Source organism: Miscanthus floridulus, chromosome 10 (assembly GCF_019320115.1).
Source record: "Miscanthus floridulus cultivar M001 chromosome 10, ASM1932011v1, whole genome shotgun sequence".
Lineage (NCBI taxonomy): Eukaryota > Viridiplantae > Streptophyta > Magnoliopsida > Poales > Poaceae > Miscanthus > Miscanthus floridulus.
In genome coordinates this window covers 94,173,927-94,201,576 of record NC_089589.1, presented here as the reverse complement: position 1 = coordinate 94,201,576, position 27,650 = coordinate 94,173,927, and the positions used below count along the sequence as shown (strand labels likewise).

The 27,650-nt window shown below is 44.7% G+C and overlaps 4 protein-coding genes across 4 annotated transcripts; all 4 read right to left on the bottom strand.

The window, feature by feature from the left end:
• Nucleotides 1-1,226: 1,226 nt before the first annotated feature.
• On the bottom strand, nucleotides 1,227-3,963 carry LOC136485129 (succinate dehydrogenase assembly factor 2, mitochondrial-like). Its single transcript, XM_066482072.1, has 4 exons — nucleotides 3,645-3,963; nucleotides 3,417-3,543; nucleotides 1,783-1,851; nucleotides 1,227-1,695 (listed from the first exon to the last, which is right to left on the bottom strand). Exons 1-4 carry the CDS (start codon nucleotides 3,833-3,835, stop codon nucleotides 1,549-1,551), a joined length of 534 nt encoding a protein of 177 aa, XP_066338169.1. The 5' UTR covers nucleotides 3,836-3,963; the 3' UTR covers nucleotides 1,227-1,548.
• A 4,586-nt stretch (nucleotides 3,964-8,549) lies between these two features.
• LOC136486873 (uncharacterized) lies at nucleotides 8,550-15,780 on the bottom strand. The gene is made up of 5 exons (XM_066483934.1): nucleotides 14,334-15,780; nucleotides 11,844-12,415; nucleotides 11,528-11,747; nucleotides 8,877-10,215; nucleotides 8,550-8,797 (listed from the first exon to the last, which is right to left on the bottom strand). Exons 1-4 carry the CDS (start codon nucleotides 15,639-15,641, stop codon nucleotides 8,899-8,901), a joined length of 3,417 nt encoding a protein of 1,138 aa, XP_066340031.1. The 5' UTR covers nucleotides 15,642-15,780; the 3' UTR covers nucleotides 8,550-8,797; nucleotides 8,877-8,898.
• Nucleotides 15,781-19,336: 3,556 nt separating this feature from the next.
• LOC136485128 (protein COFACTOR ASSEMBLY OF COMPLEX C SUBUNIT B CCB1, chloroplastic-like) lies at nucleotides 19,337-21,551 on the bottom strand. The gene is made up of 4 exons (XM_066482071.1): nucleotides 21,236-21,551; nucleotides 20,421-20,545; nucleotides 19,857-20,009; nucleotides 19,337-19,773 (listed from the first exon to the last, which is right to left on the bottom strand). The coding sequence occupies exons 1-4, from the start codon at nucleotides 21,521-21,523 to the stop codon at nucleotides 19,587-19,589; spliced, it is 753 nt and encodes a 250-aa protein (XP_066338168.1). The 5' UTR covers nucleotides 21,524-21,551; the 3' UTR covers nucleotides 19,337-19,586.
• Nucleotides 21,552-23,119: 1,568 nt separating this feature from the next.
• Nucleotides 23,120-26,837, bottom strand: LOC136485127 (putative F-box/FBD/LRR-repeat protein At4g00315). Its single transcript, XM_066482069.1, has 5 exons — nucleotides 26,631-26,837; nucleotides 26,188-26,273; nucleotides 24,920-25,768; nucleotides 24,639-24,791; nucleotides 23,120-23,786 (listed from the first exon to the last, which is right to left on the bottom strand). The coding sequence occupies exons 1-5, from the start codon at nucleotides 26,686-26,688 to the stop codon at nucleotides 23,406-23,408; spliced, it is 1,527 nt and encodes a 508-aa protein (XP_066338166.1). The 5' UTR covers nucleotides 26,689-26,837; the 3' UTR covers nucleotides 23,120-23,405.
• Nucleotides 26,838-27,650: the final 813 nt, after the last annotated feature.

The window sequence follows — 27,650 nt, the reverse complement described above, 5'->3', positions numbered from 1 at the left end:
CACTAGTTAACAAGGAAAACGGTCATGCTGCTTATAGGTCATCCGGACGGACGGACGGACCCGTATAAGTCGCCCGCTCGCTTTGCGCCTCGCCGCGCCGCCCCCACTCGCGTCGCCTGCTCGCTCTGAGGGCCTCTGCTCCATGACAGACCCCGCCCTCGCGTTGCGCGGCTCCGTCCGCGTCCCCCTCCGCGCCGCGTGCCCCGCCCGGACTCGCGCCTCCCGTCACGGCTGCGCTCCATCCGCCTGCCCCAGGCGAGGTCCGTGTCGCCGTCGAGCTCCACACTGGTGACCTCCGCGCCACTCCGCGGCATCGAGCTCCGCGTCAACGAGCCTCCATTCGTCCAAGCAGCAAATAGATGCTACGCAGAAAGCGCATGTTGCAATAGTATATTTCAAGTGCTTCTGATGTTTCAAAGGTATGTTGCAAGTGTTGTATATTAATATTGTAAAGGTAGATCAGGATGTTGCACATGTTGTAATGATTATACATGTATGTTTCAAATGATTCATATGCTCCAGACAAATGTTGTTTTGTCTAGATGTTGTAAAAGTAGATCTGGATGTTGCATATTGCAAGCATATGTTTTAAGTGTTTTCAGGTGTTTCATATGTATGTTTGCGAGTGTTTCATCTGTATATTGTATATGTTTGCAATGGTTTTCAAATGTTTTTCAGACGTTTTCGCTAGATGTCGCATATTGCAAGCATATGTTTTAAGTGTTTTCAGGTGTTTCATACGTATGTTTACGAGTATTTCATCTGGATGTTGCATATGTTTGCAATAGCTTTCAAATGTTTTTTTAGACGTTTTCGCAAGTGTTTCAGACGCTTGTTTTAAGTGTTTCATTTGTCTTCTTTTGTATGTTGCAACTGTTACATCTAGATGTTTCAAAAGTAGATAGGGTGTTGCATATGAGATGCGCGTGGGAAACAGCTGGCGACGTGGGCGACGTCCGGGGCGGCATGGGCCCACTGCTGCTGCGCTCCCTCGCGAGCCCGACGCGCTATGCACTCGTTTGCTCCCTCTACGCGGCAGCGTCCGGACGCTAGCGCCCCATACGGACGTCCGGGCGCTAGCAAGTCCACAAGGAAAAAGGTGTAGTACTCATCACAAGCAATGAGCTATTCAGAATATAAGGCTACTCATCAGGCAGGAGTTTGCACCAATGGCTTGTTTAAACAAACTATCATTTAAATTTTAATAATAAGGAAAACAAGAAATATACTTCTAACTTTCTGACCATGGTGTTTGTTGTCCACATTTCAATATTTAAGTTTCAGTCCAAATGCTTCAATGATTGCCATCACTAACAGACTGCAATGCATAACATCTTTCTAGTAGTAGACGATACCTGGAGCTGCCAGGGACACATCAGGAGTGCCATCCATAGTTACAAGCTGATTCTCCGATGTCATTTCAACAAACTTCACACATGCCGGTCACAGTTCACTTTATTCTACACAAGCACAAAACAAGCAGACGGGGGAAAGGGACAAAGCTATTATTTAGGATGTAAAGCTGTCATCCCCATTTCAAGCAGCTTATCACTGATTTCCATACTTGGGTCCATCTTTGCCTTTCTTTATGTCGTCCCATCCTCTAACCCATGGTTGACCTGGTGTTGATCGGGTCTCGGGAGAAGCATGCTTGGTTAGGTTATCTGTGACCTTTGATTTGATGGCAGCAAACACCTATTTGAACATGAATTGTCCATTAAAGCAGCAATTTTTCCTACAAGAAAGATGAGTGCACACAACAACAGTTGCCGAATGTCATACCGGATTAGAATTCAGATCCTCTGGTGGCTGCTCCTGACTAGTCAGCCATTTCCACAAATCTGGGTTTTCCTGGGGAATCAAACAGTCCTAGAATTAGAATGCATACAAATTTCAAAAAAAAAATTTGGAGAAAAGAAATTTTTAATAACTACAGTTCACCGCCACTCGCTCCGGCATTTCCAATGTCCTGTGTCTATAGTAGCTTTTGGAAGCAAAAATCATCATACAGAATGGACTTTGTGTTCATCTGTGACTAATGGTAAGATTTAAAGCACCTAATTACTAACCTGATAAATTACAAGTAATCTGATGGAATGCTTTGTCTGGGTAAATAATAACATTGATATGGGTAGCTGGGATGATTCGGACCTGTCAGTGGCCCTGATCCAATGACAACTGAAGCAGAATTATTGAAAGAAGTTCTCAGACTGGCAAGCAACTAGGAAACAGCATGTAACATTCTAATCAGTATTAGAAATTGTGAAGCTCCATCATGTTATGCCTATAAACATGCATTTTTCATGAAGGCACAGAGCTCTGGCTTTGGTTTCTGTTGATTCAAAGTTCAATACGTGTACAGCAACAAGACAGTACATGAGCATGCAAAGTTGCAAACTATGCTAGTGCTACGCCCACCCTCCACCCTCAAAACATCCTTTTTTTCTCAGCGTAGCATAATGCAGACACGAAGCGTGTGGTTGGTTCTCGGGCAAGCACTAGCCTAGCCTCGTCCAGCAAGGAAGCTAAGGGCAAGATGCGTTCGGCTCGCCTCCTCTGGCAAGGATTGACTTGTGCAGTGAAGCTAGCGGCGAGGCATCCAAGCAGGCCCTGAATTCACAGAGATATGTTGCCCTAAACAAGACTAACTGGTAGGTAGCAACTGATATTTATTTTAATAGAGCAGGATAAACATGATCCAGTATGAATCATAAATTACTATCATACTCCGTAGGTTTTACACTCGTGTAACCTTAATATAGGAGCTTTTATATTCATGTGACCTTGACTCAGGAGACTTCTGTTCTGTGTAGTTCCCAAAATCCAAATAATTTGACATCATCAAGCACAGCTCCAAATGCTAATAAGAAAATTCAACCTTTAAGGCTATTCGAATGGAAGAATAGTGATTAGAAATTTTATTTAAAAAATGAAATGCTAGAACATGATTTGGCCATCTAACAACAAAGCCACTTTCAGCTACATCGATCAAGTATGGCTTCTAATGTTGCTAACATACATGAGGATTGAGGAGTGAGGGAACAGCATGGTTTAACATGAAACCATATACCAGATTACTCAGCAACTAACCAGCACAATCAATTAACCAATTGACGCACAAACACTCGAACAGGATGGCAGAGATGAACAATCAGACGACGAAATTAGACTAGAACCCTGGAACCAACAACTTGAGACGGGGAATACGCTAAAGGACTGAGCAACCAGTCCTCAGCATGTTCAACAAATAGAGAGCTGAACAGGTCTCCTTCCTTAAGCCTCTGTCCCCTTCCCGTTACCCTGCTCGTCCTGCTATAATTCTCCAACCGCTGAAGCAACTACCACAGATAACCTGGGAAGCGAGAGAGGAAGAGGGATTGGTCGGCCACGCCCACACCAAAGGCAGGAGAGCTTACGAGGTCGAGCACTTGCAGAAGGGCGCGGACGTTGGCCTCGTCCATGCCGTGCACGTGCTGCTCGACCCAGGTCCCCAGCACCAGGTCCAGCTCCAGGAACCCCCGCTGCTTGCTCCGGTACACCAACCTGTAAAAGCACCGTACGTGACTCGGGATTCAACGAAGGGGGCAGACGGAATATCAAGCGCGAACCATCACCGGCGACCGGGGTAAGATACGGGCACGCACCTGTTTAGGAGGCGGCGGCGGCTCTCGTCGGAGGAGAGGTCGATCGTTGTGGTGGCGGCGTTCTGCTGGGAGGTCGTCGGAGCCGGGGTGGTCGAGAAGGTGGGGGCGAGGCGCTGTGCGGCGGCGGTGACGGCGGGCGAGGGGAGCACGCGGCGGAGGTGGAGCGCGCGGCGGAGCAGCGCGGCCGCCATGGCTGCTTGGGTGGCGGGCGAGAGGCGCGGAGAGATAGTGAGATCGGCCGACCGCCGACGGCGAGCGAGACGGGGAGACGGAGAACGTCTTGGACGTGGCTGCTGGGTGGCCCCGAACCGCAGCCGGTTCTTAACGGACCGGGCCGGGCCGAGGTGGGTTGGTGCGTGGGAGGTGGACGTGGAAACGCACCGTGGGTGCGACTTGGCAGCGCCTGGGCCGGACGAGTTGCTCGGAGGAAAAAAGTTCTATCGGACGTCACTCGTCTATTGCCCGATTTACCTCTCTTATTAATCATAAAATTAGATTACATTTTAGACTCTTCTAACTTTAAAAACCATTGAGTTTATGATGTCACGTCAACCATGAGGAAGGTAAATTAGACTTTTGTAATAATTTGAAGAAATCTATCAAACTTTAACAAAAAGTTGTAGAAATAATTTTTCAAGAAATACTCCGATATTTTCTAAAATAAATATCCATTTATAAAAATACTAAAATGTGACTTAACCTTAGAAATTTCATAGAAAAATTATTTTAACTTCGGAAAATATGAAAGCAACTTCATGTTGTTAATCTAGTCACCATAATATAGAGCATGATTTTAGAAAATGCATGAAACCTAGCATTCGAGCACATCCAAACTGTCTTCCTACTCAATCATGTGTGTTGCAGATCTACAACGATAATGGTGAACAAGGAAACAATTGCTTCCATCTAGATGTTGCTAGCTAAGTTGCAGACAACGTTTCGGGAATCTAAGAAAGCCGCATGCTAGCTACCGATGTTGAGTGGTTCCTGAGATTATTGTATTTTTAAGTGCATATTTTCCTTCAAAATATTTGAATAATTTTTTTTTGAAGAATATTCTTACAAGTTGTATTGTGAAAGTCTGATTTAACTCACTCGAGATGACGTGATGCCATATAGGACGGCTGACGTAGCACCATGTTAGTTCAAAACTGCTTTCAAAAGCGTTCAGGGAGGCAAATCTGATGGTTTCAAAAGTTAAAGAAGTCTAAAAATCCATTTTCCCGATTGATGGAGGTAAACCGAACTTGCGCAATAATTAAGGAAGGTCATATGAATTTTTCCTCTCTCGAGGGCGGGATGCCCCAGATCCGGGACCGCTGGCCTCGGATCCGGCGACCAATGCCACAGTTCCGGCATGCGGTGGGTGAAAGGCCGCGGCCACCGGCATGCGTGCTGGCCGTTGTCGCAGCGCCGTTGATGGCCGGCTGCTGCACCACGGCGCACCCCTGGGCCCGATCGCTGCTGGGCTGGGTGGATGTGGCGACGCGTCCGAACTCGCTGATCTGGCGGCCGGCGGGGGTGTCGGTTGACGGTGGGCGTCCTCGCCACGTCACCGGCTTCCTCCTGCTTCTCCGGGAGGGTCCGTGGCAGGGCAAGGGCCGTGGCCAGATCTGGCCGGTCAGGGCTGGTCAGGGCTTTGGCCGGCGGCTGTGCCTTGGTGCCCATTCGGTTGGTGTGGTGCTGCCTTTGTGGGTGCCATGGGGCTTGCTCTCGTGGATGTACAGAGTCGGGGTGTAAACCCGCCCGGTTCCTCCGTGGAACCAGGCCAACGGCGGTGACGCAACATGCGCCATTTACCTTCCTGAAGGCGTCGTCGATGATTCTGGTGTTCCGGGGTTGGTTAGGGTTGAAAGACCTACTCCTGTGCTTCTCCAGCGATGTTGGCGTCCGTGGATGTCATTTCCTTCATGAAGGCATCGCTGGTGCACTTCTGCCGCACGCCTTACGCTACTCTTGCCGGAGCCGCTCTGCCGTCTGCTATGCCTCTATGTGCTTTAAGCTCATCTTCGCTTTGATCTGTCTATCTCGGGTGTTGGTGTTGCCGCAGTCGTGTATTTCTTCGCAGCGGCTACCTGGTCGCTGGCGGATATGTCGCCTTCTTCGCAGCGGCTACCTGGTCGCTGGTGGATACTTGTCGCCTTCTTGTTCGCAGCGGCTACCTGGTCGCTGGCGGACATTGTCGCCTTCTCCTCCGCAGCGGCTACCTGGTCGCTTGGTGGATGGATGCTGTGCTCTCCGCAGCGGCTACCTGGTCGTTTGCGGATGGATGCTGTGCTTTTCTACCGGTGGATGCTTTGCCACCACGGCTTCACCCACCCTCTGTTGGCGACCATTGCACGGATGTATTTTTCTTGGCAGGCATAGTCAGTTGGTCTGTTGAGGTGGAGGTTCCCCTCCTGTTTTCTTATAGTTTGTTTGTGTTTTTGTGTCTTTGGGATTCCGTCGGTAATCCTTGGATTACTTGTGATTCCTTTGTATCTGTATCCGTATTTTGGCCTTTCTTATGGCCTTTCCTCTTAATGAAAAACGGATAAAAGATCCGATCGAGAAAAAAAAAGTTGTCAGGTTGAGAACAGGGGCGGAGGATCCCATATGGCAGCCATACCTCAATTCTGGCGTGGATATCCACTGCGAATTGCAGGTCATGCTCTGAGAGAAGCTCCTTCGGCAGGAGAAAGGAGAGACTTGGGCTAACTGAACCGTTATTCTATTTGGGCCCAATGATGCGTGTTACCGTGGCCCACTTGTGCCCATAACCATCTTCACCACAACCACAACCATCAACGAGGTTTATCATTGCCTATTACAATTTGCAATGTTTTACATGTTAATTTTGACACGAATATTTGGCATTTGTGTATTACACGCTTTGGTAAATTGAATGACGATGCACTGGACATTGTTACCTTTCATATCTATATTACAAACTTGGCCATACCCTAGTTTTAATCCTTCCTCCGCCACTGGTTGAGAAGGGCTTACCCTGGGGAGAAAGACGGCGCTTGAGCCCATGTGCAGCTAATTGTGTTGTTTCAAAGTGCGTTTACCCATGAGCCACATGAATCTCGAACTTTCTTTCTTTAACAAGTTTCCATCTCTGAAAATGATAAAAAAATAAATAGAAACTAAACAAAGGATTAAAACTACTCTACTTTCATTGATCTCTGTTGGAATATATATGTGTGATGGGTTTGTTTAAATGGTGTCTTGTCCTAACCAACCATTCACTAACACAACCAAAGGATACATATCCATTTGATGATATGATTAGATGTGTAATCCTAATTCTAATATCTAAAATCAATATATGAAAATGGAATCATCTCTTAAAAAGAAAGGCGTTATTGTTTCACAACAGAAACAACACAAATAGCGTTGTTTGGTATCCTTGTTGATATTATGTGGCCTCGCCCAGTAAAAAGTTCATGTGGGAGGTGAAGAAGTTCGTGCGGGGTGAATGTTTGGTTTTCAGGCAAGTGTATTGAAACCTATGTATTCCGGATTTCACTTGCTGAAAGGGGCAAGCAAATTTCGCTCTCTTGCAGGGCAAGGTTAGGCTCGCCTTGCCCGACGAGGCTAGGCCGGCTCTAGAACCAAGCACGCCCATCGAAACTCAAGCTATAGTGTGTAGGATCCATGGTGTAAAACAAAATACCAGGAAGACTAGGACATGTTTGGTTCTATGGTTCAGCTCGCCTCACCTTGCCTGCATGAGCAAGCCTTGCTTTGGCCCCGTTCGGCTGGCAGAATTTTGACTGAAACTAGCTAAAAAACACTGTTCCGGCTGAATTATTGTGAGAGAAAAATACTGTTCAAAAAAGAAGCCGAACAAGCCGAATATGGGGTAAGCCGAACGAGACCTTGGTTAGGGTAGGTGAGCCAAAATGACTCTCGCGAGAAAGCAAGCAAAAGCTTGCTAGCATGAAACCCATGGTGACCTTACTTGTGAACCAAACACCTCTTTCCTTCCAATTTTTAGGTCAGCAAGGCGATGCAAGCAGGGGCTAAAGATCGAAACGCCTTACCTTGCGTTTATCCCAATCAGTTCTCCATGAATGTCTCTAATTTGTCTTCCTCAAAACCGAGACATTGGCCCTGCTTGGTTGGGTTCTAAAACTTGCCCAACCAAAATCATGGCTAAGCCAAAACTTAGGCTTGCTAAAGTTATAGGTCAAAAAATATATGAATGCATTTAGTGCCATAACATAGTATTGAGTACTTTTCTCTAGCTTTACCATGACTTTGGCCATAGAAATTATTATGCAATTTTTTAGTAGTAAATTAATCAATAGCCAAAATTTGTAGGTATGATTTTTTTTTTTTTTTGAGAATTAGGTATGACTTAATTTTAGTTGGGCAAGTTTTAGAACCCAACCAAACATGCCCATTATTCTTATCTATCCTCTCTCCCTCTGAATATTTTGGCCCGAGTCTCCTAACCGTTTCTGACCCCAAAACTTATTTTTGTTTCTAGTTATTATATTAATTAATATAGCAATATTATAAGACATTTTTCTAAATGTCAAGCAGCTAAAATGATTGTTTCTAAGCTATTATATTAATTAATATAGCAATATTAGAAGACATTTTTCTAAATGTCAAGCACCTAAAAAGATTAATCGTTAGATTTCAGAGCCTGCTATGACGTGGTATATTAGCCAGTTTCTGTGCCAGTTCGGCCCCGCTAAATTTCTTTACTATTCCCTCTAGCTTTAAGACGAACCATGGATGTCAGGCTATGAGCCAGTTCCAGGTTCCTGTTCCAGGCTGAGCCAGTCCCAGTGCTACAAGGCTTACAGAAGCACAATTTTACAGGAATCAGAAAAGCAAGCCCACGAGCTGGAACAAATAAAAAGCGTAATCAGCATCTTACATCAAAGTCTTCTGCTCAGGCTTATCGAATAGCATTCCTGCAAAACTTTGCGTCATCACAAGTTCAAAGGGGCCACGGTGATGTCATCTCATACGTGCAGTTAAACATGTCTATATCTGCGACAACACCTTTAGCGTACACTAAGTATACAGTTCATTCAGTACAAAAAAGCAAAGTCATTCGACCCTTGTTTCTCTCTGCTACAAGGCACAATTTTGCTCCGAGCCGACCAGGCAACGTTCCAGAGCTTTGAAAGAATTTGATGTATAGTGACAGCCTGCAAGCGATGCATTGAAAGGTGGCTTCAGGAAATCAGACTCTACTGGCAGCAATTTGGTAAGGTGTACCAGATTTACCTTGAAAGTTAGATGTCCTATTTCAAATGTATCTCATCCCAGCAATTCTTATACGCCTTGATATCATGTACTGGGCAAGAGAGTACATAGCTCCTAGCAATCCCAACACCCGAATAGTAAGTATGTCTGTCATTATAATCGAAGGCAAGTTGAGAGGTAGCGTCAGCAGTAGCTTGGCATCTGTTTGTCTGACATAATCCCACATGAAGCGGTTGAAGAGTATGTGATTCGGTAAAGTGAGCACAAGAAGAGCAAAATTCTTCACAGCAAACAGCCAGCCTGGGCCCCCAATGTCAAGAGCCCATCCTCCATTGCCAGGCCAAGTCTCCTCCCATATCCTATACAATGCTGTCAATAATAAATAACCAGAAATAGAAACTGTTACTGGGAAATAGCGCTGCCTATCACCAAATCCTGCGAAGATATCTGAATCCTGGTTCAAGAGCAGAAGGATGGGCGCCAGGAAGAAAATAGCACGGTTCGAGCCACCAGTGAGTGTTATATTTAGAACCAGGCAGATGCCAAAACACAGCACAGTAGAAACATTGCCGATAGCAGGCATCCATGCTGCCTCTGCTGCCAACCGCTTGATGGTGAATGTTGGTGCAGCATGAGCTCTTCGTTGCTGGAGCAGCCTTGCTTTTGGTGGGAAGGCAGAACTCCGACTAGATGGACCATGCATACCTCTGTCTGCAGCCTTTTCACGCAATAGCAAAGCCAGCTCAAACTTGATTTCTAATGCAATAATCATGAAGATAGCAGCATAGAGACCCAAAAGTGACATTCTAGCACCTTCTATAGCCAACATGTTGGTGAACTTCTCTGCTTCATCCTCATCTGCAAAACTTTTGGATCTTAAGTGTCCTTCAAGCAGATAGGTGACTGGGAACAAAGCTACCAAGAAAGAGAACACCCATGGCAAAACCCTTGTGCTCGATTCAGAAGGAAGATGCGTGAATACGACAAAGACTGCCGCTGAGACAATTGTTGCTACAAGAAGGGGATACAGAACAACTGCCTGGAAGAAGTACTGAACAGATATGTAGATGCCTAGTGTAATCCCAACTGCCACTGCATACAAAGCCCTCAACTCAACAACATACTTCACTGGGATGATGGATGTAACTGCTGCTAGTGTAAGTACCACAGTTGCGATGAGCAGCCATGACGGCCATGTGGGCTTAGATGCTACAAACCCATATATTGAAATGTCATCATCAGATAAATGTGCTGCTGTGATAAAATCCGACCGGTATACCCATGATAGCTTAATAGGAGGCTGCATAACAACAAAGAGAAGGCCTGTAGCCACAACAAGGACCAGGAATCTCTTCGCTGACTGCAAGGAAATATTGAAACTATAATCAATTGGTGCAGCAACAAAGAATTTGTAAGATGTAGACAGGTATAGAGCAAAAAGTAGCATAAGAGAGGGTAAACGGAAGTACTAAAAACAGGAGGTATGGTTCAATCTTTAACTTGAAGATGCATTTCGGTAAAGAGGAATCAAATTCAATTACAGAAACAAGAGGCAAAAAAAATTTATTCCTTTTCATTGACAGGAATCAGAAATATGTGGGCCATACTCCCTGCAATCAGTTTTAAGTTGTGTTTCAGAGTTCACTCCACTAACCAAGGAGCACACAGCAGTGAACATGCGGTTCACTTCAAATCATACTATTTTGTGCTGGAGCAAGCAATAATGCAGAGCTTGTGTTAACTATAGCATGCAATCATATTAAAAGGGGTATCAGTGGAAGGACTGAATTGAACGTCAGTGTTTCTTGATCATTTGGTTCTCAGCTCAAATGACACTTGAATCCAACTGGAACGAATATAACTTAATAACACTCCAAAGAAACAGAAGCTACTAGGACTATTTCTTATGGTTGGTTAAAGTAAAACCACAATTGGGAATTACATAACTAAAATTCCAGAGATAAATGATAGTCCAAAAAAAGTTCAAATTTTGAATTATGGTGTCCCAAATCCATAATTATATGTTGTTGCATGCATCACAGCCATTTCAGGCAAAGCATATCTTTTAGCGTTATAAAACTCACATCCTGATCATTTGAAAACTCTTCAGTAATGGTAAAATATAATCCATCGAATGAAATGATTATCGCTTTCAAGTTAACAAAATAATGTCAGCAATTCAGACCATACATGGCCAAACTTTGAAACCATTAGGCTCTGTTTTCAGTTCAAAGTTAATGCATCCCATGAAGTAAACTAAATCTTTTCTTCTTTAAATTTGCAAAGTTCATAAATTACCAGGGAAGCAAGATAGGTTTGATATTCCACATTGCAAGTGAGATCTTGATACATTTTAGTCTGACCTTGCCTCTATCAATTTAGCCATGTGGTCCTAAAAATATGCATGCTCTCACAGTCTGACACTAAATATGACTGCAAGTCCAGTTGCATGCCCTCTAAACACATCTATAGATTCCTAGTGTAAAAAATGAGTAAATTATCCATTGTAAGAACACCTAACATCATGCTAAAACTCTGGAAATGAACAACCCTTCACAAAATATTGCTTGAGAATAAAACGATAACAGCATAGAAATATCACAACAACTAATATGTTGTAAGCAGTAGGATGATTAGCCTTTTTAACAAGAACGAAGGTAACAAACAACTACCTGAACATGTGGGAAATGGAGACCGACTATTGGAATGCATGCAACTCCTGTCAACAGAATATATGAACCCAGTAACAAACCATCTGAAGGAGGTCTTCCATTCCACCACTGTAAAGCTTCAAAAATTGTTTCCCGACAGAGCCAGGCAGAAAACGCTATGACAGATGCATGGAAATAAGCTTGCCAGACTTTCATCTTAGAAGCTCCTTTGGACTTGTCTCTGAAAGTCACAAGCAAGAAGAATTTATCAACAAAAATTTGCAGAACAAAATTTTTGTTGGTGTTTCTATCAAAACACCAGATTTTAAGAAAATACCTGTAAAGAAGTAAAGGGGGGGTAACAGCAAGTAGCAGAACAGCTGAGACCCATATAACTGATCTTGATGTCATAAACAGCATTGCTAATTTTGATGAATATAGGCAAGTTAAAATCCAAGCAGCTTTGGGCCCTAGTCTCTGATCCACATATAATCTTCTTACAAGAGCCAAGCCCAAAAAGGTTGTAATAAAAACCATATAATTAGGATAGATGATATCATCTTCAAATCCATAGTAATACATGGAGGCATAGTTGAACAATCGGTTCTCGATGTAGCATAGCAACAATGTATGACCAATAAGACCCAGTTCCAGAAGAAAGCGAAGTTTTGTTGGGAGAAGTGCCAAACCAGGAACAGCCATTGCCATGATGACAGCTGCAACAACATACTTTGTGAAGGACTTCAATGGCATACCAGCAAGCCAAATATTCAGATCCCAATAATTGTGCACCACAAACCAAAGGACCATCAAGCTTGCAAGTGCCACAAAGGTAAAGTATGATGACAAGCTTTTCTTAGTAAAGAACCTTGCAACATAATAGCCAGAAATCATCGGCAGTGGCAGAAACTGCAAAAGAATTAACAAAAAGGCATTATACACAACTATCTGTTGATGTGCAAACAAAAATAACTGGTAGAAAATGTTGCAAGATTCAGGACAGGGTTGCTAGTAAAGCACGATTGGTTGCAACAAGACATGTGCATTATACCACTGCCACCTTTATACCTCCAATGAGACCATTCCATCCTATAACTCACCATGCAAAGGGACTTCTCTCTGTTCAACAAAAGTCTGCTATTCCACAACTCTACTTGATTAGATACTCATGTTGTTCTTGTACTTCTTTAATATGAAATTTAAGTATCTAAAGAGTTTGACAAGAAACAATAGAGTGCATTCTTTCTCTCCTCGTTAACAGAAACCCATCTTAAAGGGTATCATGGATCATGATAGCATTTTATTCATATGTGCCCGTTAGAACTCCTGCACAGGGGCAAATATCAACAAGCACAGATCTAACTAATTTTACAACATAGTTTTGCAGTATTTATGCAATAGATATTTAATATAATCTAAATAAGGTTTGAAAGAATTGGCAGCACTGTAGCATTCAAAAACCTTGACCCGTGCCAAGGAACTCACTAGCTTCGCACAGCCATGATTCAAGTACTAAGCAACAACATCATTGAGATATTGTGGTGAGGATGACACAAGTTGAGGGATTATAAGGGCATAACAGTGCAAGTGTTCAGGTACTCAGCTACAGCATTTCAAACAAAAATGCAAGAGTTAGGTCAAAGCAAACAAGAACAACAACAATTGTTAAAACATGTAATATATAATTGATGAGCATCTACCAACAGCAATGGTCAAGTACTATCAAGTATGAGCATATATGGCCGCACAATACCACAATTTATTCTCATTCAAATATGAGTAACGGTATCTATAGTTTCTATACTGCAGTTAACCCACAAAGCTACACAATGATTGGAAAATCATCGCAAAACTACACTTCATAGAAAGTAGAAACAGTTTTCTAAAACTACATTTTCATTGAAATAGGTACAAAAACAAAAGTACACCTCTGGGAACCAATTACACAAAACTATGCTTTTAAAGGCTACTGAAATTTTGCAATGTGTAATGACAATAAATGTGTAGTTTTTTATATGAATTGACAATTGAAGTGTATTTTTGTGAAGTTAATCTTAGAAACTGTAGTTTTGCAATATTGGTTTCAATAGAGTGTAGTTATATGCAACTAGCTTTTAAAATTGTAGTTTTGTGATAAAAAAATCGTGTAGTTTGTGAAATTTACTCAATTTATCCATGTCAAAATTTGGCATAAATCAAGCAAAAGCTTCAAAAAGCTGTGTTGCTTCAGTTTGGTGGTCAGAACTTTTGAAGATGATCCAAACCATAATGATCTCACTACATAGACAACTGCCAGATTCATCCACGAAAAAACTATTGTGAGCTAATGATATTAAAATTTAAAAGATATTGCTGCTCAAGAACCAATTGAACATAAGAACTTAGATCCTCAACAATATAAAGAGACAAGAAAAATAGCAAACACATCATTGGTGTAAAGTCTAATAGAACTGTTTAACCATACTGTATCTATAGTGTAACAAATGTGACATAAAATGGACAGACAGCAATGGCAGTACTAACCTAATGATAAGGGCAATAGCCCCTTGACTAATTTATCTAAGCACTACTACTAATACCTGATGTAGAACTAGTCTAAAATATGTGGAGTAGAGACAACGAAGAGAAACTCAAATGTACCATACAAGACCAGAAGCAGTAGTTATTGTTAGTAAAAGTCCAAAGCCTTATATCGACTTCACAATACAAGATGAATTTCAAAGAACTACATTTTTTGGTTCAACATAGCATGCAACATGCATTAGCTTTAACAAATCAAAATGTCACATAAGCAGATACCAATTGCATAAATGAGACTGCAACATACCATCATGGGGAATCCAATGACTACAGCTCCTGCTCCACTGACTAGCACTGCCAACCCTGTAAAAGCCACTGAGCTAGCAGCATCCCCAACCTTGTCTGCAGCATGTGCTGCAAGGCCCAAAGCGCCACCAAGCATCGTGACCGTTACAAGCAGGTAATTCAGCGGTGGTGGAGCATGAATGTATCTTCCAAACGCGTGGAACACAACTCGCACCTCAAGGCAAAGCACCACTGCGACCAGTGCAACAAACCCATTCACGATTCTTATCTGGTCCATTGTGCGTGCATCCCTGGTGATCCACCACAGTGCACCCTGAGTGGAAGCATAAAGCTGGAACAAGAACGGTATGAAGAACAACAGCAGCAATTCACACACGCTGGCCCACGATGTGAAGAGTGTGGCATGATGGGACACAGCATGGAACAACACCGGCACGAACAGCACATACAGAGAATGCACACAGCTCTCCAAGGGGCCAAGAATGCCATCACTGTCCAGCATTGGAGCATCCTGCTTCCGGCTATTGAAGCTAGACGGACGGGGTATGGAGAACAGCCAGTAGAACACCATGCAGAACGCGGCAAAGTAGTAGGATGCATTGGCCATGCCGACCGCAGATACGAGAGCCCACGTGAAGAGGGCAGGCACGGCGATGGGCACACAGGCAAAGAGCAACCGCTCAAGGGCAGCAACAATGGTCGGGTTCTCGAGCTGGATCCATCGGAACTGCAGCGACGCCCAGACGCCAATGAGGAAGGAGGTCTCGGCGCAGAGAAGCAGTGCAAGGACGGTGAGCGGCAGCGAGGCGGCGGCAGCAGACGATAGCGAGGCGGAGAAGAAGAAGGCGACATCGGCCGCGAGCAGCGCCGCCCAGACGGTGAAGAAGGCGCCCTGGCGCAGCTGGAGCGCGTCGAGGAGGTACGCCGCCGCGAGGCCGATGGCGAGGACGGCGAAGACGGGGAGCCCGCCAAGGTCGAGAAGGAAAGCCGCGGCGGGCACCAGCGCCGCCGCGAGGCGCGTGTTGTGGGCGAACGACGGGCCCGAGGCCGAGGCCGCCGCCGCGGCGCCGCGGGGCCCCGCGCCGCCGAAGGAGGAGCGGGGCCTGCTGGCGGAAGAGGAGGCCGGGAAGGGGACCAGGGGCTTCGGGGAGGACGTGGAGTTGCGGCGCTCATGGTGGTGGTGCGGCGCGGGGGACGCGGCCGGTGAGGGTGAGGGGGACGGGGAGCGGGTGGAGAAGGTCGGGGTGGAGAGCGACGGCGAGATGAGGAGGCGACCGTGGCGGGACGCGGATCCGGAGGAGGGATCCATGCCGGCGGCGGCGGGATCTAGGGTTTTGCGACGGGGTGGCTAGGGTTTGGGACGCATCGGCCGGCCGGAGAGGAGGAAGACAACGGCGACGGGGTGGACGAGGAGATCTGGAGTGGGAGAGTGGGGGCAGGCCGGCAGGGTCGCAGGGGGGGGATGGGAAGCGTCACGACTCACGAGTACGACCGGATGAAGCTAGGTGGCTGACTGTGGGCCAGCGCGTCGTGCCGGCGGATGTGTCAGCGGATGACGTACCTGGATCAAGTTGGACTGGCGGGGCCACTTGTCAGTACCGGAGGCGGGATTTTGAGGCTATCCGCACTCGTCACCCTCTATTTCCATATTCTAGAATATTCTATCCAAGTCATCGAGATTCTCTACTTTATATCCATTTCTTCCGTACTCATGTTATCTCTATTCTATACTCTATACCCACTATTCCATATTTTATTCCCCTCCCTCCCCATTTCTCTCTCTCACCAACTCTCTCTCCACTACAGTGTTTAGCGTGTTGTGCGGCCGGTACGCTGGAAGTAGCGGTGAGCTGGCGCGCGCGCGTGCTATAGAGCCGTTTGCAGGCGCACGGTGCGAGCACGTGGTACGCCACCGCGTGCTGCAGGGCTGTGTTAGCGGTGCCCGGTGTGGATAGCCTGACTTGGGATGCGTTTGGTACTTCGATAATGCTACTGCTTGCGACGCCAGCGACTCCTCTTCACGTGATGTGCCTCACAAATTTATCTCACTACCTTGTTGGAAAAAAAATTATCTCACTACCGTACGCGTTGCTTGCCTCCTGGCCGAATCGCCTCACTCCGCTTCACTCCACACACGCCGCCTGCCAACGAGCTCCTCTCTCCAGTGCTTGGTGCTTCCGTGATGCTCCGCTCTATCCCTCTATCGCCTCGCCTAGCCCGGCATCCTCCTCTTCCACCCAGGTGTCTTCACCCACCGGGAGCCTCTCGATGTCGCAGATCTATGGAGGTGGCGTGACGGTGTTGCAGGGGAGCGGGCAGCTCTCCCCAACCCCGGCGAGGCACCCTCCCCACCACCGGCGGTGCCCTCTCTCACCCAAGCGACTAAGCTTCCTCCACCCCAGCAGCCTTGGGCGCTCCTCGCTCCCTATCCCCCACCGTCGCGTCGAGCCTAGCCCGGTACTGGTGGCACTGGTGCTCACGCACAGCCGCTCGCCGCTGTCTTCGACCCTGACGACGGGCACAACCTTCCCCTCCCCTATGTTGCGTATGTATGTTTCAGGTGTTTCATATGTATGTGCAATTCTTTCATATGAATGTTGCAAAAATAGATCGGGGGATGTTGCAAATGTTTCAGAGCGTTTGTTCAAAATGTTTCATCTGTTTCCAGACGTATGTTGCAATCGTTTTCATCTGGATTTTGTGTATGTTTTCACACATATGTTGCAACAGTATGTTCCAAAATATTTCATCTGCTTCAGTCTTCTGTTGTAGCAAGTGTTTTCATGTTGCAAGTGGTCTATTACTCTATTTGGATGTTGCATATGTTTTCACACATATGTTACAAGTGTATGTTTCAGATGTTTCATCTGTTTTCAGACGTATGTTGCATTAAGTGTTTCATGCTGTTTAGGGAGTCAGCGAGCGCCAGGGAATGGGGCGCGGTGAGCCGATGGTCGGCGGATGTGGCGCAGGGCGTGCTGAGAACCAACGGGCGGGGGCACGACGGGGCGGAGGTGATGGGGCGAACGGATGGGGGGTGCGTGGATGGGGGCGGGTCAAGCGTCTAGGGGGTGTGTCAGGCGTGCGGGCGGGCGTACAAATAACATGGTGAGGTGCGGGATTTTTTTGTTCGCATATTAATGTTTCATCGGGAATTTGCACTGTCCAACGCTAAACGCCTGGATCGGACGTCCAGGCGCTAGCAACTCCGTTGGTACTTTGGTTGGATGGAAATTGGCCTTATTTAGAATCAAGGATTTCTCAAGAAAAAAACAAAGCGATAAACTTTTTAGGAAAGTTTTTTCTCAACTTATTTTTTTTATCTTCGACTTGCTATTTGAAACAAAGGAAATATGCATTCCTTTCTAGGGAAAAGACTCATTTTGCTTCACAAGCCTGACGTTGCTCCACAAAACAAAGCACCACAAAGAAACCCAGAGGAAAACTTTTTGTAATGTTTTCTCAAGTTCTGAAGCCTGAAACTCTTCTTGGACACATGCGATATTCCTATTTTCCGACAATCCAAACACGCCAAAGTTTCTATTCCTGTGTTTTGAAATTATATAGTTTTTTATTTTTCTCTCTATTCTATTCCTGTTTGTTTTTCCATTTCTTTGTTTTGCATTCATGCGCATTACAAATAGGCCATGTTAGCTGAATATAGAGATCCATCACATGGAATATTCCTACTAGATGTTGAATACAGTGGTCACCAAAAAAACTGGCAGAGGAGCTTATCTATGTTTTATAATCTTTGATATCAGTGAATAAATTAAGGATTATTAGTATGTTACATTAATTATTAATTAGTAAATATGATGACAAGATTAGTTTTGATAAGTGCTAATATATTGATCAATGCACGTTTTTGTGTGCCAATTAGGATAGTAGTAGTGCTAATTAACATATTTTATTTTTAATCAGTGATTTTCATCACAAAATTAGTGTTATTGCATGTTTATTACTCCCTCCGATCCATTTTATCTGGCGCAAGTTAGAATAATACGGTCTCCTAGAGTACACTTTGACCATTCATTTGCTTTATATTATATTATTTATGCTTATAAACTTATAATTATTGGATAGTATAATTCCTTATAAATCTAATCATACAAAGTTTGTATTATAATAGTTAAAAATTATTAACCTAATTATTGGTCAAAGTTTTTAAAGTTTGAATCTTGATATGCGTATGTGTGCCAGATAAAATGGTCCGGAGGTAGTAGTGTATAATTAGATGTTATTATTTTTTAAATAATATAATTAGACAACTATTCTTATCTCATCCACTCTCGTCCATCTATTGTCTATATGACTCGTGAAAACTATCTCACAGGTTTTGGATTGAGACCGCCTGGATATCAGTCATAAAATAAGTGATAGTCAACCACTCCACATATTGACCACTACATTTTATCATAAAAATTCTATAAAACATAGCAAATATATATATTTTTACTTTGAAACATTCAAACTCAACACATAAAACTATTTTGCGGTCAATTCTTTTTGAAAGAATGACTTATGACGACACCAAATCATCACATATTTTGTGACTGATTGACTTAACACCAAAAACAAATAGATACTGATTGATTTAACACCAAAACATCACATTTGCGACCAAGGAAGTACCAGGGGTCAAAGTTATTGTAATTTTGCGAAAATGACTACACGAAGTTGTAGTTCCTTTATTATGATGTCATAAATAGTTGTAGTTTTGTGAAATTAACTCCACATAATAATATAGCTAACAGGATGGCAAGAACAGACCATTCCAGAACAGAAGCGATCCCTTCACATCAGATGCACAAGCAAGAAAAGATTAAAACAAACCTCCTCATACTCAATATTACCTGGGTCGCAAAAATAAACAAATAATATGCAAGACCTTCCCAATTGCAACATGGAGAGCAAACTTGCAATCCTGGGTGCCAATTGAACCTCCTATGCGCAGCGGCCAAATTTCCAGTTAATTCTTTCTCCCGTTAAAGGGCTAGTATTTTCATGCTCAGAAAGGTGCTTCTCATCAACTTTTTACAAAGTCATTAGTTTGAGTTCATACATTAACTATCCTCATACTGGCAACACTTACAATAATCAAATCCCGTATGAAGATCACTTCTTTTTCCTTTATAAGCCAAGGTACAGATTTGCCCGTCCAATTTGCATTAATTTCCTTACCTGAGTTCCGCAGTTTCCGTTGCAGCAAAGACTCGTCTCGACTGTTCACTCACAGATATCAAACTCCCAGTCATGTCTCAAAGATGCCCTTCACATATATCATCCCCTTCTCGCTGAACTTGAGCTCCTTCCTCATCTGTTCAACTTGGACGTCATCACCCTGCACAAGGATCTCGGATACATTCCCATCATCGGATAGGATCATCTTGACCTTGATCTCTTCTTTCCTTGATGCTTTTGTCCAGTAGTACACTCCCCTGGACCTCATGAAGGGTCAGTTACTACATTTGTACTGGAAGATCCATTCAGAATTGCTGGGAGTTAAGTATCATAGACATACGCCAAGGGGCTTAGGGTCATAAGCCAGAACCAGTTGTTGCCGCCTTCTGGTACAGCGATTGATAGAACGAGCCCAACACTCCCAAGGCTAATGCAGGTGCAGAAGGTTAGCAGCGCCGCCTGCCCTCTGCTTGGTATCATTGTGCCCTCAAATCTGGTTCAGAAGCAAAATATACCTCAGTTCAGCTTATAAGGTATTCCCAATTTCCCATGTAGGAGAAAATCCATGAGCTTGTGCTGGATTACATTACAGAAACACTGTGAACTGCAGTTTCACACTATGGAACACACTGGTGACGGCGCAAGCTGCTAAGCGGCTACACTACCACCGTACTACTCATTTGCATACTCCTATTACGATGAAAACAAATTTTGGTGTTTGAAACACCAAATTACTGTGTCCAACACTAAGATGGGGATTGATGCGAACTTAGAGTTAGCTTGGCAGTAGAATCAAGACACAACATAGCTAAATCTAACCTAAGTAGAGTTTTGTTTCATAAAGAGAAAAGCATAGCCAAACTATGTATTACTGCAGCAGGACACAAGCTAGCATGCAACTTACGTGATGACCTCCCCACGGTCTGAGACGGTGAAATTGTTGCGTGTGAAGAACGACAGGATCTCTCCAGCCACCTGATTTGGCGCCATCAACTGCCCTTCCTCTTTGATAAATGTCTTTTGCACAATCTGCATCCACCAATTTGGCATACATGACAAACAGTGCTGCTGAATTTTGGTCAAGAACCCAAAAAAATGGGGTTCAAGAAACCCACATAAACCTCTGAACTAGCAGGTATAGTTTACTCAATATGAAACTGTTTGTGATAAAACAACTTTGCCAATTGCCATCAAGAGGACAACTAAAAATTTTTAATTATGCAATGCAGTGCGGTCCCTATCGGACGTGGCGGTGGCATCTTGGACCATGCAAATCAAATAAGAAAAGAAGAAGGTATATCATCTTTTGCCGACACAAGTCCACTCCACTACCACTACCCACATCACAGAGCACTAGCAGTCACATCTCGAAAAGAAGGAAGAACGAAACCTGCATCAAAGCTAATCACAGAAGCTCAAACCCGTGTGTAAGCTCGCCGAGACACAAGATAAGCTCATCCAGGAGCCAGAATTACCCGATTCAGCAGGTACGGGTGCATCTACTCGGAGTTACTGTACGCTGACGATCAAGTGTGGCACGAGAACAGCGCACACAGGCGTGCGTGTGGTGCGCGCCCTGCTCACAGGGCACTCGTGCTCGCGCGCGAGCGCGCACTAGCTCGGAGCAGCGACGAGCGCGAGTGCGGGGGCGAGCAACAAGCAACGGAAAACGAGGATGGACCGGAAGAGGGGAGAGGGGCACAGGGATGGATCCGGGACCTTGGACTTGACGGAGCGCTTGATGAGGGACCACAGCCCCGGCACGGAGAGAACGAAGAGCCCCAGCGATGTGTAATAGCTCGCCTGCGAGTAACCTGTCCCACCGGCGGCCACCGCGGCCGCGGCGTCGAGCAGGACCGCGGCGCTGTCCAGCGACGCGCGCGCCGGGGCGGCCCGGAATCGCCGCCGGGGGCGCGCGGAGACCGCCGCGCCCCGCGGCGGCGCCGGCGGAAGGGCGCGGAGCGGGAGGAGGAGGCGCCTCACAGCCGCGGCGGTGGTGGCGTCCATTTTCGGCTGGGGATAAGAGGCAAGAGCCGTGGGGGTGGGAAAGCGGGGAGGGCGGTGCGTTCATAAAGTTGGCGGGGCCCGCGTGTAAGTGTAAGTGGACTCTCGAGGAGGTGAACGAAACACGTAGAAGAAATTCTTTTCCCGTGTGCAATTAAAAAAAATTTCAATTTCATACGTGCTATTATAAAGAGTTAGTAGTAGATGTCACAATTCCAAACTTTTTTTTTCTTTTTTTCTCGATGCCCTTCTGTTCGTGTTAAACAAATGGATGAAATGGCCATTTTGCACTCCATCCCACTAGTGCCCCGTCTCACCGTCAGTACGCTTGGCTGTGGCCCTGTAGGCCTGGACACCTCCACGGACATCTCCCTGTTGCTCTCCTCGGACTGGCTCCCGCATCGCCTCCACGCGAAAGAGCACATCGATGAAGGTCACGTAGTCTGGCTTGTACTCGGATCGGACCATATCGACGTAGACCTTGAGCGACTACTGCCACGGTCGTTCTGCGCATACTCGACAATGAGGGTCGTCCACATGAAATGGGATGCAGAACGGGTGGAGCTCGCGGCGAACTGTGGCGGCGTGCAAGGACCGACCCCGAGCGATCCCAGCAGGAGCGTCGTGGAGTGGAGTAGCGGCGGGAAAGGTGTACTCGTCGGCGAGCAAGCTCACGCATCTCGCGGAACAAGGCCAGCGCCCCCGCGTGTACAATATCGTCGTCCCGGGAGGCCCCTACTGGGTGCCGAACCGCGGCGACCACCCCGCCGGCACCGGCCTCGCCGTGGTCTCCATCTCCCGTTCCACCGTTCCATCGTCCACGGCGCCGCCGCCACCACCTAGCCAACGTGGGCAAGCTCCCGCACGGTCACACCTTGGCCAACGCGAATGGTGCACGTGCGGCGAGCTCACCTTGCGAGCGCGTCCACCTCCCGACGTGCACCCAGCCGCCTTAGACGGGCGTTCCGCCGCCTCCACCTCTCTCCGTGTGTGTGTGAGCATGCGAGAGAGAATAGGGGTAGGAGAGAGGGACATTTTCACTAGCCGGGCCCACATATCAGGGCCGCTAAACCGTGAAATGCCAACGGAATGTGAATGGAATGTGGAATGAATGGTGAAGACAAAATTCTGACTAGTGACATCTGTGATCGCTCAATTTTTTTAATAGCACCTATAGAATTGCAAACATTTTTAATGACACACGAGGAAAAGACTCAAGAATAATTGCCTGCAATATCGACCCTCTTCCCTGTACCTTAACGAAATTCATCTTCTTTGCCACCACAAGAGGTAGGGGGACTTGGGAGGTCATCGGACTTATTATTACTTCCTGCGCCCAAGCAATGCCATGATACCGATCATGTGATGCAAACAACTACTCCCTCCATTCCAATTAATTCCAATTATAAGATGAATTATAAGACGTTTTGACTTTTTTAGATACATTATTTTTACTATGTATAGAGACAAATCATATATTTAGATGCATAGAAAAACTATATATCTAGAAAACTCAAAACATTTTATAATTTGAAATGGAGGAAGTAGATTATAGGAAATATGAAGTTACCATATTGCAGGATCCAAACGAACTTCAAGCATATTCCAGGGGGGAGAAAACTCATCTGCACTATCCAATGCTAACTCGAAAGCTTCAGTGCCTTCCTTTTCTGTTGATAAACGCTACAAGAATCTCACATTCTTTCATCATACACAGTATTACGATATGACCACAAAACTTATGAGAAAGGCATGTAGATAAATAGTACTGTTGGGCAATCTATCCGGCAAGGGTGCAGAGTTTAGTGTCTTTTAAGAAGTCAACAAAACGTCAAAACATTACATCCGTGCACATAGGGGCTTTATTCATGTGAACCTCCACTGTTTATCTGTATGTGCACTTGCTGCACGGCTCGATAATCTTCAGGTTCACAGATGGGGGCACTCTCTCCTCAATGTATCTTTCAATGGCAACACGAGCCTTTCCAGCCTCTACAAGTGCCTCCTCATTGAGTGGCCAGCACCTATCAATGTTGGCAAACCTCCTGTCATGGCCACGGGTAGTGTCTAACGTAAGGCAGTCTAGTGACCTTGCTTTCTGCATAATGTGGATGGTGAGCTCGACCATGCTCTTTGCGGAGCAAAACCCTGTTATCATCACATTCTTGAGGTTGTCATGGTAGCATTCTGAGGGGCATTGTAGTTGTGAGGAATCACCATCAGGATCTTCGAGAATCGAATCGGGCCTAATGGTTGGCAGAGAAATCTGCACAGGAATAATAAAGTCAGTGTCTCTTCCATGATAACTAGAAGGTTCAGTTAGACTGGATACACCAATCTTCGCCACAAACATGTAATTCACTTGTAACAACCATGGCTAAGGAAATATCCAGCAACAAGTAAAATCCAGTTCCCAATCAGCAAGTAATACATGGTTTCCACTTTTTCAAATGCCTTGTGCTAGAAAGCTGAACCCGACCAGGCAATCAAGAATTTGCCAAAGGAAATCAGGAAAGGACTCAACACACTCATCGTTATAGCAGCATGGGAAATCTGGAAGCACTGGAATGAATGTGATTTTAATAAGACAATGCCAAATGTCTGGACAATCTTACATGCAGTTGCAGATGAGTGTGTCCTCTGGTGCTCGGCCGAAGAGAAAGATCTCCAGGAGCTTAATGTGGTTATGTGATTTTTAGTTCTGGAGTTTCTGGTCTCCTGTTCTGTTTTTTTCCCTCTCTTGGTTGAGACTGTCTTTCTTAGTTTTTCCTTTTGTGTTTGGGTGTATTTCTGTAAGCATGTGTCTGGGTGTGTCTTTGGGTGGGCGAGAGTTTTCTCTCCACTCTTGTGTTTATCTCCTCTCTTATTAATGAAATGATATGTAGATCTTCTGTACATTTGAGAAATAGAAAAATCTGAACTGTCAGGTTTCTCAATCTGAGCCAGCTAAGTTCAGAAACAGGAACATGGCCGGTTCACATCTTGCCAATTCTTTAGTTAGGTGAAGGATATTATTGTTGTTGTCATATAAATACATTTCAAAAGTATATATTACCACGGATAATTGCTAATTCGGTTTTCATCATGGGCAGCTTTTCAGAGGTAAATGAAGACTTACACGTATGATCAATGTCTCCAAGGTGGGAGATGCATCAAGAAAAGATACCAGGGAGCTAAAGTCATAGTCCGGAGAAAAATTTGTAGCACACAATGTAATCTCCAAGTACTTCAGCTGGAGGAATTTGCCTAACGTCATTGGTGTATTGATAGTCTGAAGACAGAGATGCCCAAAGGTTAGTCATGAGCAAAATATGATTTATTGAGTACTGCAAACATACAACTATTCTATGGCACTTTGCTTTCATAAAAAATGGATTAATTAGCAAGCATAAAACTGACCTCATCACTGGTTGACAGAGATAGAGTTTGGAGATTTGGCGCAATGAATGGAAGTTTGGTAATAGCATAATAAAGTGCGTTTGATGAATAGTGACAGGAAAATCTTATTTCCTTCACTTGAAATGCATGTCCTAGTGAGATATGTATTTGGCGTCCTGTACAGGAGAAAGTTGAGAGATTTGGGACATTGCTGTCAATCATCTCCAGCATTTGGCAGTCCAGCACGCTCAGGATATTAAGCTTTTGCAGCTGACAAGGTATCTTCAAGCAAATTATAGTATTGCAGTTGGAAAGGGAAATTTTCTCCAAAGCACAAGAATTGGACAGAAAATGTAATAGTTGCTCGCCACTGATGTCGACTGAATACAAAACTAAATTTGTCAGGCTACTCACGCAACCAACTTGTGCCATGGAGTGAATAGAACACCCAGAAAGCATCAAAGACTGAATGGAGCTTCCCCTCTCACTAGATAAAAGAGAACATGGAAAACTGTACTTGATGTCACCGATTTCAAACAATGATAGTTCAAACTCTTTAATCCCAGGTGTCATGGCAACTTGAATCCAGTGATCAAGATAACTGGGATCTATAGTGGAACAAGGGTAGCTTTGTAGTCTAAATTCCTTCACTCCCATGCCAGAGTGATTCTGCATAATGTGCTCAACTCTAGTGATAAAATCCATTGTTAATTCATCATACCGAGATCCGTATTCATTTATGCATAGTGAATCAACAGAAATGATGAGATTGGGATAGCATCTCCAAGAACGCAGAAAAGCATGAGACACACAGGCAGCCTGAGCAGCATCTCGCATCGGCATAAGGGCGTGTATCCGATGAAGAATGTCCTGCACAAGCATGAGATAAATAATAAACACCGCAAAATAGATGTAGCAATAATGTTTTCTTTGTTGAAGTGAAGCATGTGGAAATTCCTATCCAAATATGTAGTCATATTTACTTTTTTTGTTAACAGTTAAACTGTTTTTTTAACTGCCCATAACCTCCGGCATCCCCATCTTTTAATGATGAAATCATACCCCATAACCATACCCACTTGAGGAGGATCACAATCACACCTTGGATACACAGAGCCTTTAACTTGCAAAGGAACTCCAGACTTGATGGCGTTTACTGGATATCAGATGGAATGATGGACCAACAAATTCCTATAATCCAAAATTTCCCTAGCTCTAGCAGTGAACACTGACATTTTTGTTTCCCACACTTGAAATTACATAGACTATTACTCGATCTTATCCCATACCTCTGGAAGCTGGACTTGCGATCCAACTATTTCGCCGCAGTGAGAATCAGGCTTTATTTCAGCAGCCGAACAGGACAACCCCTCACCTGAAAATCAGATAGGCCATGAACTCATGATACAGAAGGGAAACTGGCATGAAGTGGCAGCTGGGCAGCTGCACAAACCACTTAGGCTCGACAATCAAGCTCTTGCTTAACAATAAACTGTAAGGAACTATTGCCTCCACCCCAAATCGTAAGCTTGCCATCTAGGCACTCATCCAGATGCATGGGAAAATTCTTGTGCACAGGGAAGCCAGAACGACTTACAATTTAGAAGGGAGGTAGCAGGATTAAAGGGTTTGATAACCACAACCTTCACAGGGGAGGAAATACAGATCTATGCACATATTTCAGCGATCTTCGTCCTAGAAACCAAGAAACTGGGACGAACAGGGAGCATACCAGTTATCGCATCTTGGCTAAGCACCTCCATCTGCTCAGGTTTCCCCATGGCCGCCATCCCCAGATCTAACCCAAAGCCACTGATGCTCCTTGCTCTCGCCGATTTATATGTACTGAAAAGCGCAAAAGTACAATGGCGCCGCCGCGGCGGCGATGGTGCTGCGACTTTCGAGCAGAGGAGATTTTTTTTTAACTTTTTTTCTAAAATAAATGCCAAATCTAACGCAGTTGCTTTTTATTTTTCAATCTAACCGCGCCTAAGTCGTAAGTCGGTGACACGGCCAAAACACTCTACCGTGTCATATGCATCGACGCGGCACCATCTACCACGGTCGAACACCGATTTTCATACGCGGAAATCCTCGGCCTGTTCACTGGTTGGTTTTAGCTAGTCCAAATCAGTCAACAGTATTTTACTCTCACAACAAACTAGCACTGGCTAACCTGAACCAACCCAGAAACCAACCGACGAACAAGCCGCCTTACGGCAGCACTGTAGCACCGAGTGGCGCGGTGAGATAAACTCTTAGAAAAGTGTATCTTTTTCATATGATCTCGGATGAAAATGATTTTTATATAAAAATTATAACTCTCGACGAGATCTACAACTTTCTAGTTTTGAGTTTTTTAATTTAAGATCATTAATACGCTAAATAAATTAAATAAAGTTTCAGTAGTATATTAATCGTGTATCACGTGCTTGTCTTCTTGGAAAAATCGTATCTCTCTCATACGGTGTCAAATGAAGATACTTTCTATATTAAAGTTGTAGCACTCACGAGATATATAACTTTTTAGTTTTGAGTTTTTTTAATTTAAGGTCACTAAGATGATAAAAAAAATTAAATAAAGTTTCAGCAGTATATTAATCATGTACCCGTGCTTGTCGCCTTGGGAAATTGTATCTCTTATATATGGTGTCAAATGAAGATACTTTCTATATAAAAATTGTAGCTCTCGACGTGGTCTACGACTTCCTAGTTTTGAGTTTTTTAGTTTGAGGTCATTAAGATACTCAAA

What these genes read in the sequence shown, in the direction of transcription:
- LOC136485129 (XM_066482072.1), bottom strand. Translation starts at nt 3,835, where the DNA reads ATGGCGGCCGCGCTGCTCCGCCGCGCGCTCCACCTCCGCCGCGTGCTC. An exon ending in CGCCGCCGCCTCCTAAACAG is followed by an intron (nt 3,544 to 3,644) that starts GTGCGTGCCCGT and finishes GTGCTTTTACAG; the next exon opens with GTTGGTGTACCGGAGCAAGC. An exon ending in TTCTGCAAGTGCTCGACCTC is followed by an intron (nt 1,852 to 3,416) that starts GTAAGCTCTCCT and finishes TTGATTCCCCAG; the next exon opens with GAAAACCCAGATTTGTGGAA.
- LOC136486873 (XM_066483934.1), bottom strand. Translation starts at nt 15,641, where the DNA reads ATGGATCCCTCCTCCGGATCCGCGTCCCGCCACGGTCGCCTCCTCATC. An exon ending in TCATTGGATTCCCCATGATG is followed by an intron (nt 12,416 to 14,333) that starts GTATGTTGCAGT and finishes ATTCTTTTGCAG; the next exon opens with TTTCTGCCACTGCCGATGAT. An exon ending in TCCATTTCCCACATGTTCAG is followed by an intron (nt 10,216 to 11,527) that starts GTAGTTGTTTGT and finishes ATTTCCTTGCAG; the next exon opens with TCAGCGAAGAGATTCCTGGT.
- LOC136485127 (XM_066482069.1), bottom strand. Translation starts at nt 26,688, where the DNA reads ATGGCGGCCATGGGGAAACCTGAGCAGATGGAGGTGCTTAGCCAAGAT. An exon ending in TAGCCAAGATGCGATAACTG is followed by an intron (nt 26,274 to 26,630) that starts GTATGCTCCCTG and finishes TCTGATTTTCAG; the next exon opens with GTGAGGGGTTGTCCTGTTCG. An exon ending in CTCTGTCAACCAGTGATGAG is followed by an intron (nt 24,792 to 24,919) that starts GTCAGTTTTATG and finishes CTCTGTCTTCAG; the next exon opens with ACTATCAATACACCAATGAC.
- LOC136485128 (XM_066482071.1), bottom strand. Translation starts at nt 21,523, where the DNA reads ATGGACGCCACCACCGCCGCGGCTGTGAGGCGCCTCCTCCTCCCGCTC. An exon ending in AGCGCTCCGTCAAGTCCAAG is followed by an intron (nt 20,546 to 21,235) that starts GTCCCGGATCCA and finishes TGGTGGATGCAG; the next exon opens with ATTGTGCAAAAGACATTTAT. An exon ending in GACCGTGGGGAGGTCATCAC is followed by an intron (nt 20,010 to 20,420) that starts GTAAGTTGCATG and finishes CTTCTGAACCAG; the next exon opens with ATTTGAGGGCACAATGATAC.